The sequence below is a fragment of the Perca flavescens genome, chromosome 21 (assembly GCF_004354835.1).
Source record: "Perca flavescens isolate YP-PL-M2 chromosome 21, PFLA_1.0, whole genome shotgun sequence".
Taxonomy (NCBI): Eukaryota; Metazoa; Chordata; class Actinopteri; order Perciformes; family Percidae; genus Perca; species Perca flavescens.
Window position 1 is genome coordinate 5,398,912 of NC_041351.1, and position 12,223 is coordinate 5,411,134.

Here is a 12,223-nt window from a genome sequence, read left to right on the forward strand (position 1 = left end):
AGGAAAAGGAAGGGAGGGAGTGGGGGGGGATTTTTAGGCAACAGAAAAGCCAAGTTTGATGCCATACTTCGAATCCAAGGTCAGCAGGGGACAGGGAGAGTTTACACAGTGGAACAGGGTGGGAGAGAGAGAGAGGGAGGAGTGAAAAAAGGGAACAATAGCAAACAGACTCAGAGAGAAAAAAGATAGAGCAGGAGAGGCACTGCAGGACAAACAGCTCTTTTAATATGAGGGGGGGAAGGAAGCTTGCTGTGAGGATCAAATGACAGAAAACACAGAGGGAGAGTGAGAAAGTGGAGGACAGAAAAGGGCTGGACCCACGAAGTCTCAGTTTGACTCAGAACGGAGCAGAGGAATGTCAAAGCGTGCGGGCCTCGAGTCGGGACAGACCACAGGTGTGACTCTGCGACGGTGATGCGTTCAGGTAACGAGGCCGTTAGGAGAGGAGGGGTCGGTCGGGTCAGCGGTCTGAGGCGAGGTGGCCCCCAGGGGACACCGTCTGTCTTCTGCTGTCATGGCTCAGCTGCTGTCGGAGAGGAGAGGTATCGGTCGGTTAGGCGGTCTGACCACAGGTAGGTCCCTCACCCAGGAACCTGTCTCACCTGTCTGCGTATGTTTATCAGAGGATTTGAATACAAAATATAAACCGGGAGGAAAATTCAAATGATCTTTTTAGGTGTCGGGAGGCATGCAGAGTGTATTTGCAAGCCTGTTTGCTTCATTTTAAAACAGTGTTGATCTCCCAAAGGTGTCTGTATCAAAGCTGCAATAGTGAGATGTGTACACTTACATTTTGGGTTTTCTCTGCACTCATCTTACAGTTTTTGTCTATTGCTTACACACTTTTTGCAGAATTTGGCTCATTATGTCAACACTTTACACACAAGCCAATCAGACACAGCACTTGGAGATTAACAACTCACATCTATGACAAAACTTAACACTCTTTTCTAAAAATGAAATTCTTGCAACCAAACCATACACACACAAGCACCATTTGAATTACTCTTTCTTATCACCAGCAACACACTGATGGGCTTCATAGAAAACACTGCAGTCTTTGTTTCTATTTTTATTGTCATTTTCTCAGACTCAGTCTTCTTTAAAACTCAGAGTTTTTACTAAAAATTTCTTACAGAAATAAAGAAAAATAGAATCACAAATCATCACATTTAGCAACAAAACCAAAGTAAAAAAAAAATAATAATTACTGGATGAATTGCTATTGGGAGAAAAAAAACAGACTTGTTTTGTGTGTGTGTGTGTGTGTGTGTGTGTGGGGGGCTGGGGGAGGGGGGCCTGGATCCCGCCTTCTGTTCAGATCTGGCCACTAGACCTTGTCAACATCACAGGCAATGTCTCTTCCACGTCCGACTCCTCTCTCTCTCTTTGTCCTCCTCTTACTCCGACTCTCATTGCCTCCATGCTTGTAAAGTTCACTAAATGGCTCACCTGAGGCCCAGTTGTAGTGCTAAGGCTCAGACCGATTGGTGTTCTGTTTTCTGTGCAAGTGTTTTTAGGTCTGTATGTAAGTTCCTACAATTGCCAGATGAGTTTTACATTTTGTTTTTACCAATGACAACCAATGAGAGTGTCTAATGTAAGAAAACGTGTGTAGTGTTTCGCAATAAGTGTGTTAAAGAATTGCAAACAAAGTGCAAAGTTGACAATGTGTTTAAGGTATGGTACAAGAAGTTTATGTTTTGAGGCTTTGGTCTAAGCATTTGTTTTTAGTGTGTAAGCAATGGGCAAAAACTGTAATGTTAACAATGCTTGCAGCATGGCTGTAGGGACGACAGTGTTGGTTGTTCCACCAATTTGGTCTGAAATATCTCAACAACTATCACATGGATTGCCATGACATTTTGTACAGACATTCATGTTTTCCCAGAGGAGCCGAGTGACTTTGGTGATCCTCCGACGTTCCATATCGCCTACGTGATGTTGACGTTTTGTGCATTTTTGTGAAATTTCTCAACACCGGGCTTACAGATACGGTGGCTGAGACGGTTCAACGGAAATACAAAAGCCACAACACGAACGCAAGAATCCACAACACAAACGCAAGGAACCATTTTTCACTTACTTCTCAAACATACAAGAACTTTCCTCCTGCTCATCCACCGGCTCCGTCAACAGCACACTCACATCAGTTGTAGCTTTTGTATTTGTGTTGTAGCTTTTGTATTTGTGTTGTAGCTGTTGTAGCTTTTGTATTTGTGTTGTAGCTTTTGTATTTGTGTTGTAGCTTTTGTATTTGTGTTGTAGCTTTTGTATTTGTGTTGTAGCTTTTGTATTTGTGTTGTAGCTTTTGTATTTGTGTTGTAGCTTTTGCGTTGTGTTGTAGCTTTTGTATTTGTGTTGTAGCTTTTGTATTTGTGTTGTAGCTTTTGTATTTGTGTTGTAGCTTTTGTATTTGTGTTGTAGCTTTTGTATTTGTGTTGTAGCTTTTGTATTTGTGTTGTAGCTTTTGTATTTGTGTTGTAGCTTTTGCGTTGTGTTGTAGCTTTTGTATTTGTGTTGTAGCTTTTGTATTTTGTGTTGTAGCTTTTTGTATTTGTGTTGTAGCTTTTGTATTTGTGTTGTAGCTTTTGTATTTGTGTTGTAGCTTTTGTATTTGTGTTGTAGCTTTTGTATTTGTGTTGTAGCTTTTGCGTTGTGTTGTAGCTTTTGTATTTGTGTTGAGCCGTCTCGGCAACCGTATACATAACAGTTCCACCTCCTCGTCGCTCCAAGATAATAAATCCCTGCTCTTACTTTTTCACCGTTGTTGTTCTTTCTCCAAAGTATTTTCTGTATTTTCAACTTATACATCCATGATTTACAACTGCAGAGTAACGTCAGACTATCTGCTTCCTGTTTACACCGTCACGCACATGCCCAGTGTGTGTGAATGGTCATGGTGATACGGGATGTCAGGCGTGTGAATATACGGACGGAGATTAGTTTTGCTACTGGGGCATAAACTCTTGTGTGGACGGAGATTGTTTTTTTTGTCTCCAAATGCCACTTAAAAAGGAAAACGTAGTAGTGTAGATTTAGCCTAAGATGCTTTTAGTAGTCCATCTTCAGAACATTGTAGTTTTACCACGACAGACCCACGTCAATAACATCGGCCGTCGCATAATTACCGAGCCGAGTGTAAGTGCACTCAGTTCTCTGAGCACTGTTGTCTTGTCCTAAGTCCTTATGACTCCTCCTTCACATCTTTCCTTGAACGTATGGCATTTTCCATCAAGGTAAAGGAAAAGTGTTTAGGAAAAGACATAGGACGTCATTTTCTTTGACTATTCGACAGCAGCCATGCTCTCCAGAGGGTGAATTCTGATCTATTTTGATGACCTCCTGACCTTTCCTCTAGCACCACCAACAGGTCAGAGTTTACATTTATCCAGTAAAATATCTCAACATTTACTCAATGGATTGGCACCAAATGAATAATCACCAGATGATGAATCCTAATGACTTTGGTGATCCTCTGATCTTTCCTCTAGCACCACCATGAGGTTCACATTTGGGTTTTCTTTTTTTTAAATGTTTTGCCATAAAATTTGGTTAAGATATTTATGGTCCCGGGATGATGAATCCTGATAACTTTGGTGACCTCTTGACTTTTCATGTGGCGCCACCAGCAGCTTGACATTCATGGTTTTGGAGTGAAATGTTAAACAACAATTGGATGGATTGGGATGAATTTTGGAACACACATTCATGTTCCCCTCGGGATGAAATGTGCTGACTTTGGTGATCATCTGACATTTCATCTAATTTTAATTTGTTTATGACCAAAATAAAGACATTCCAGCCTTAGCAGTACTTTGCTAACACACTGACCTAAGATAGTGAACATGGTAACATTACAGCCTACCTGCTTAGCATCAACATGTTAGCATTTAGCTCAAAGCTCTGCTGTGCTTACAGTACGTCCACAGCCTCTCAGTGGCTGGCTGACTTAGTTCTTGTTCTTCTGTGTACTTTGTAAATCCAAAGTTGACCATTGAACCCTCGTAGCTTTCTTACCCAGTCGGCTTGTGTTATTAATTACTGTTTGCTCTGGTGTGATTTCACCCGACTCATTGACAGTGTAAGGATGTATAAGCGTGGGAAGCAAAGCCCTGGCACTGTGGGTTTTCTTGGCGTGTTCCTGGCTTGCTGTGAAATCCAAATGAGAGCTCTGCTTGTTCAGGAAGTGTTTTTTTGCTTTTTGGTACTTCAACTCTCAGCTGTTGAACTGTCGCTGCTTTATATCGGACCCGGCTAACGTGACCAGAATGGTCGCAAAGCTCTCGACGGCGTCACGTCGAACTCTTAAGTAGCTGAACTCAGAGACCTCGTTTCTGTCAACCAGAAGCAAGGAAAGTAGTCCCCTTTCAGCTCAGAGTGAGATAACATGCTGGAACTGTTATCACAGGATAATTCAGATGTAATAAGTTTTGCACTTCTGAGCTGGTTAAAGCTTTGAGGGGGCTTAATTAGGAAGTGATAACGAGGAAGCGAGGAAGCTGGTAAAAAATTTGATTTGTGAAGTGTATAATCATGCCAGATGTTGTGTTTGAATATGAAATGATTTGCATACATTCTGTTACACTTGATACTAAATTAATGTCAAATATGGGCTTTGTTTCCGACTGCATATTTATTATACCTTCTATTTCTCCATCAAATCCTCTTTCATCTACTCACCCATTAACCATGCATACTTTTTTATTCTGTTTCATTAAACAGATATCTATCTTTTTATAGTAAGTTACTTTCTTTTGATCAGCTTTACTCTTTTCATCTTGCCCTTGTGTATTTTCCTGTCTTAAAACCTCTGATCATAAATCAGTTTCCAACTCTGATTTATGATCAGTGCTGCTCAGATCAGGAAAGTATTATTACATTATTAAAATACAGTGTGTTATTAGTTTTATTATTATATCACCATCATTCTTTGTTCCTCCTTTAATCCCTTTCTCTCTTTCCTTTTCAATTATTTACAAATCAATGTAATTTCTCCCCAAATGTTCTTCATTTCCCATCTTTCCCTTCCTTTCCATAACCTTTTTCTGTCTGTCTATTTGTATCTAATCACCATGTCTGCCCCTCACACCCTCTCAGCAGGGACAAGGCCCGCCTGGCGACAGATTCGGAGCTGGACCAGGACCTCAGTGAGCGACTGGGTCTGGACAGCAGCGAAACCCTCACCAACGGCAGCCACCGCGCTGACGTTGCAGCCGCCAGACGCTTGGCCAAACGTCTCTTCAACTTGGACGGCTTCAGGAAGTCCGATGTGGCGCGCCACCTCAGCAAGAAGTAGGCTGCTGTTACTGTGTTGTGGCTTTAAGTGTCTCAAAAGTGAGGTTCTCTGAAGTGTGCTTGTCGTGTTGTATTCGTGCATAACGTAATATTATTATTCTGTTGCTTCTTCTCATAGCTAACACCCTAAACACCCAGGAGACCACCCTAAATAGACAGGCACCAGTTAGCTTAGGCCTGCTAGCCATAACCGTTCACAACACCCTAGCGACAGCTCAGTGACCAACTACCTACCGCACTTGTAACGCCTTAGTGACCACTAACAGTAGCATATGTCTGCTACACACCCAACTCTGAATCAGCGTGATGTCGCGCTAACACAAAAATCACTTCCGGGTAGACAAATGGCCGGTGATTTGAATTGCGGAGATATATGTAAATCTGTAAACTTGTTTATTTCTGTTGTCATTTTCAGCCGTAACATTTAAAGATATATAGTGAAACACAGAGGTCTGACCTATCGGACGTCTCTGCGGTGCTTATTTTCTGTAGGCTACTTTGTAGCTTTGCTAGCTTCTTTGATAAACCAAATCTAAGATATTTTTTACGAACGGCAACATCTCACCGCCGGTCAGACTGACTGCTAGCTTGGTTGGTGTCATTTTCTTTAGTACATTAGTGAAAGAGAAGTATGTCCAGTTGTTCCTCGTCTCGGTTTGCTCAGCGCCCTCAAACTGTACAGGAGTTTCTACCTGGAAGTTAATATAAACACACGTTGTTATTGGGTCAGATTACCAGAGTATGCTAAGTGGTAGCCAATGTGTACACAATGAGCTAACCATATAAAATGTCTGAAGAAATGTTCTAGTTATTTCTACTGGTGTGCAATAGTGTCATTGTTTATTAATGATATTTCTACAATGACTTCTGCTACTGATACATGTACCTTTACTACCCACTACCACATCATGGATTATGTAATTATGAATAGTTATACCAAGAGTGCCGCTGCTACTCTCTAAACAATAATAGCTAAGCTAAGCTATACAGCACTCCTCTTAACCAACATGTTAAGTATACTCTAAAACTGCAGTGTCATTTGTTTTCGGAAAAATCTCCTTTCTACTGCATCTTATGTTTAGTTAATGAACTCTACTGGTGCACATTCAGTTCCCTCTACATTTACTGTACTCCACTTTAAATTCTGCCTACAAAGTGTTTTTGAGAAAACAAAGATATGTTTTTCTGCATTCTTGCAGCGCTGCTCGATCAGGCCTTCAGTCTGTCAGCTGCTTGCTCATGCTGATGAGAAAAAAATTGGGATTAAAGGGTTTCCTCACTTTTAGACAGATGCACCCTGGGAATATCCTCCCTTTTTCTGTTGTTTTTTGTTTTCTGGCCTCCGGTCTGCATCTCCAGCTGACTGACTGACAGCCCTAACCGATTCCTTCCTCTGAGCTGAGAAAGCTAGCATTTGAACGATTGATTGACATTTTGTGCTTTTATGTTCACTTTCTCAGCTTTTTGTTCTTTTTCTGTTATTATATTCTTCCTTATATGTCATTCTGTATCTCGTCTGTGTGTCTACAGTAATGACTTCAGCCGTATGGTAGCAGAAGAGTATCTGAGTTTCTTTACCTTCACAGGCCTCGCTCTTGACCAGGCGTTACGGTGAGAACACAGAGTACATACATGCAATTTTAAAAACATATAAATATAATACATATTCAATATATTTCTTATGTGAAATAAAATATTCCTGCCAGTTTGTTTTTCACATAAAATAACTGCAAAATGTTAAATGTACAGTATGTCAGGCACATAACCAATCCATTGTCTGCAAGTTGTTGTATTTTTAAAAACAATAAACAAAACATTCCTGTGATTAAAGACTGATTTTAAATGATGACCGCGTGTCATCTTCCCCTCACATGATTTTGCGTGATGGTGGCTTTGATTTGACCTCAATTTAGATTAAAATCTGCAAATATTAGAATCTTAGTTAGGACGTGGTGAACATTTTCCACTGTTAAACACTGCTCTCTAGAGGGCAGCTTTGGTGTTGCATTTAGAGTGAAATGACAGTTTGTACAGTAAGTACTATTGTTTAACAGAGGTTCATACTGTATTCCTTTTGTTTCACTTTTATTATATTTACTCAGATATTAGTTGTACTAAGCATGTATCCTAAATACTTTCTACTCCCCTTCTCACTTATAGTTTAACACATTTGAGTGGGGTGTAACTGTAAAAATTGGTTGAGCAACATCCACTATCACTGGTTTTTAGATTCTTCTTTTTCCTCAGAAAATAAACAGTTGGTAACTAACTGTAAGGGTAGAAGTACTGAGATCCATTACTTAAGTTAAAGCAGCAAAACAGTAATACTACTATGTAAAGACTAAGTCCTGTATTCATTATTGAAAAGGTGCAGACATAGATATATATCATGAAAATGTACTTCAAGTATCAAAAGTAAAAGAACTGATTATGCAGACTCCTGTCACATAATTATACTACAACATTAAATATATTTTATCATTATTGCTATTATTGCAATTATTATTACCGATGCATTAACATTCAAGTTGCATGTTAATGTTTCAACAGGTAGAGGTGGAGCTCAATATAACTCTTTGTACCTTGTTAAGTAGTTCTGTAAGAATACATCATATTTTTTAAGTTGTAAGTAGCAAGTAGATAAATATAGATAATTATAATGTAGTAAAACAATCCCTCTTAGTAGAAGTTAGTAGCATTAAAAGGAAACACTCAAGTAAGTGAGTTCAAAAAGTAGGTTTGCGCTTCAACAATGGAGACATCTCATGTTCCCAAGTTAAGGAGGACAGAATACTCTCATTTCACTTATTTTATTTTGCTCACATCACAATCTATCAAGTCTGACTCGTTTCAAGTATTTTGTCCTCCATAATTTAGGAACTTGAGCTGTGCTACCTTTTTTCACTCAAGTAAGTAATACACTTGAATAAATGTACTGAGATACTTTCCAACTCTGGCAACTAATTAATTTTGATTACATTCAAATAATATTCAGTAATTTGAAAGTGATGTAATTACATGAAGAAAAAAAACATGTTAATGAGGAAAATGGAGTTCATACACAATAATGTAACACTCCATATTGTTTAAAATGATATACATCTTTATATTCTATGGTCATTTCAATTTTCAAATTTAAATAGTTTTTTCCAGTGGACTACAATGCTTATTATATTCTTTTTAATCTGTAATGGGTAAGTATTTGGATGGATAAGATCTTCTGTCATTGTATTTGCATCTGCAGGACTTTCCTGAGGCAGTTTGCCCTGATGGGGGAGACTCAGGAGAGGGAGAGAGTGCTGTCACACTTTTCTAAGCGTTACTTAGAGTGCAACCCCAAAACCATACCATCAGAGGGTGAGTAGTGGTGCTATAGAGGAGTGTTTCAAAGGACCAGCAATGGAAAAATATATATTTCAGAAGTTAGTGGAGAAACAGTTAAAAGAGAGTGGCCATAATGTGCATTGGTTTGCAGTTTCAAGGTGACCCAATGTGGGGCACCCTTGAAACTTTTCTTTTCTTTTTTTGGCATTCTTGAAACTGTCAACAGCTAATATAGCTAACGTTAGCTAGCTAGTTAACTAACAGAAATATTCACTTTTAGAAAGAGATGAATGCATGACGAAACAAGCCTACCCATTCTAAATTAATACGTTTATGTAATAAAAAACATTTTAAAAAAGCATGACACTTCATTTTAGTACACTTGGTGGCGTCTTGAAAGACATTGAAGTTACTTTAATCCATCAGTCAACAGTTAGCCTAACTAACGTTAGCTAGCGAGAACGCTGTTAGCTAACATAAAGATAATGTTATAAAAGGTATGTTTACCATTTTTATGATAATTAAAATACTGACTACAGTGTATGCATGGCATATGTTAAGGATTATTTTTACTTCATGGTCAACACTGGACATATTCTAATAATTTTGTTGAATCTGTTTTGTGCAATAACAGCAGTGCTAGGCTAGTAAAAGCTAACGGCATATAAAACCGCATTGTTTACTGTTTTTAGCTAATTTAAGACAAGGCACATTGTTTATATAGCACATTTCAATAACAAGCCAAAGTGCTTAACATAAAACATTAAAGAAAATATAAAAACATATTACACAGAATAAGACGGGTATAAAATACAAGAATAAAAGTTACAGTGCAGTGTAAGAAATGAACAAATAACGTTACTTGATTTTACAGTTTTTTTCGATTGCTAGACGACAGTGGGCACAACTGGAGTCAAATGTGCAAAACTCTAACTACAGTCTCCACAGCAGCAGTTCATGTGGACCAAACTCTAGTTCGTTTTTCATTGCTTGAACACAGTTTTCAAAACTTTACACACTTATCCCACTTTGTACAGATGCTAACACACTGCTGTCAGAACTGTTAACCACACATTCAACACAGAATAGATTTCAGTCTGGTGCCTATCAAACACTGCTGATTGTAATTTTAGCTGAAAGCCTAAGCAGGTGTCTTGTTTTAAACTAGTTAGTGAACATATATGGTATTTATACAGAGAAAGCTCAGAAAGCCTTTTTTTGTATACAAACACCAAATAAGAATGAAACAATTATACCCTGTATGTTTGAGAGAAACAGGTAAAAGAGCAAAGATACCAATATGTCCAGGTAAGATGTCTGAGGTTATGTACACAGCTATAAAAAAAAGTGAAAAACACTATATCTTTACAATAGTAAAACTGTGTTCTTACTGTTTTTCAGAAAGTAATGGCGGTGAAAGCAATAGAAACACCACATTCATTTTTATTTAGAGATGATGCAGACATCTAATGTGATGAAGAAAACTTGCCACATGATGCTGGAGCGAGGCAGGATTAGTCCTACTAGTCTCTGGTACTGTTACGTATGTACCTTTAGTTTTTTTTCCCCAGTAATTCCATAAATTACTAGAGACAAAATACTTTATTGAAGAAAACGGCTGATTTTCATTCCTTCTTGTTTACCTTATGTAAAAATTGGTATGCTATACAATCTATATTTTTTAAACTATTGAGTAGTGTCAAGTCACTCAAATTGTTCAAAATGTAAAGATGAAAAAGTTTGTAATTTCTGCATTGGTGTTTGATGCTAGTGTTTTCACCCTCAGTGTGTTCTGAGTGACGGTGTGTTTTATCTCAGTGAGGATTGTGCATACTGTTTGGCTGCACTGAGCCTGTTTTGCAGGAGATGTGAACTGTTTAGCTCAGGTGACTGTTGGTAGTGCAGACTGTAGTTAGAGTTTTGCACATGTGACTCCAGTTGTGCCCACTGTCGTTTAGTAATCGGAAAAAACTGTAATAGAAGGCAGCATCAAAAAGAAAAGTCTTCAGCCTTGATAACTGATAACTTTAACTAACTAGCAGGTCCACTACAGTGGACCTGCAGTTTGTTTCAGATATGTGATGCATAAAAACTGAACACTGCTTACTTAATGCCATAATACTAGCTATAATCTTGTTGACACACATTGTATTTAAATATCTTTATTGTTTGTTGTATGGGGGGAGAAAGAGAAGTAGACATGCAGCAAAGGTCCCAAGGCTGGAATCAAACCTGAGACCTTGACAAGTATAGCATCAGCTGGCTAGCTGTGGCTGATTTCAACATAAGTGACCCAGGGAAACATACATTAAACATTGGACCTTGGGAAAAAAAACCCATTAAAGGTCTTCTTATTGTGTCATATTATGAGGAATCAAGCTGGGGAACATACGACCCTGGCAACATGGATACACTCTAAGCTAACTCACTGTGTTCATCCTTTAGATGCAGTTCACACTCTCACCTGTGCCCTTATGCTGCTGAACACCGATTTACATGGTCAGGTGAGTAATAAATAACTAGTATCTGGTGGCATACATGTGTACATCCATGCGTCAAACAGAACCTACTGTACTGTAAGTGTGCAGGTAACATTACGGCAGGTGTTGCAGTCAGGCAGAGGAGAAACAAAAACAAGATGATGTTTTAAAAGCTGCATTTTACGCTAATGCCATTTTGATTAACTCTAGAGTTTGGGGACTATAAGCCTGATCAGCCGCTGATCTGCAGGTCTGCCTGCTGAATGTCTTTCACCATCTTTAATGTGCTACTTTTATAGTCAGAGTCTCCCTTTGCAAATCTGGGCCACTCTTCTCAGTGAAAGTGCAGCTCTGCGGATGAATGATTAATTAAAGTGGCTGTAGAGGTGACTGGATAGAGGTTCAGCTCCTTTAGAAGTTTCAGCAAATGTAACAGATATATATATATATATATATACTGTAAGTTATACTGTAAATGTGATCTTTGTTGTGACTGTGATCATTCACTACCATCCTCATCATGATTATATAGGCCGTAACCTTTTAAATGTTTTGATTAATCCAGTAATAATTTCTTAAATGACAGAAAATTATGTAAAATTCATATCATAATATACCTGAGCTCAGTATGGTGTCTCTAATTCCAACAATATGATGTTTTAAAATGATACAAAAACTGTAAAAAGCAGCCACTCCTCACATTTGAAAAGCTTATACATGCACATTTTTACAAATGTCTTAAATTATTCCTTGATTATCAAAATTGTTGCAATTGTAATTGATTAATGAACTACTAGGATTAGGTGTCAGTTTAAACTGGCCGGTATACTTCCTTTGAGAAAAATAAATATTTTTCTACACTCACCTTTTTCATTTAACAAATGAAGCAAAACATTAACTTTAATTAGAAAGAGGTGCATGCTTTTACATTAATTAAACATTGAATACAAATTTACTGAGTTAAATGAAATAAACCAAATTGTAAGTGTTACAAATTTTGATACTTGAATGCAGGACTTTCACTTGACTATTTCTACACTCTGTTATTGCGACTTTTACTTAAGAAAAATATCTGAATACTGTTTACACCTCTGTGTGTACTGTAAGTATGAAATATAAGT

At 38.2% G+C, this 12,223-nt stretch overlaps 1 protein-coding gene across 3 annotated transcripts in view; it reads left to right on the top strand.

The window, feature by feature from the left end:
- LOC114547824 (PH and SEC7 domain-containing protein 1) overlaps positions 1-12,223 on the top strand; it is a 63,482-nt gene that overhangs the window by 13,172 nt on the left and 38,087 nt on the right. For 2 of the 3 annotated variants that reach the window (XM_028567276.1, XM_028567277.1), the window contains exons 3-6: positions 5,101-5,295; positions 6,829-6,909; positions 8,543-8,655; positions 11,068-11,126. In XM_028567276.1, coding sequence (XP_028423077.1) covers positions 5,101-5,295; positions 6,829-6,909; positions 8,543-8,655; positions 11,068-11,126 — 448 coding nt within the window. Of the gene's footprint in view, positions 1-70; positions 573-5,100; positions 5,296-6,828; positions 6,910-8,542; positions 8,656-11,067; positions 11,127-12,223 lie in introns of those variants that run through there. The other variant, XM_028567278.1, reaches the window with a different exon arrangement.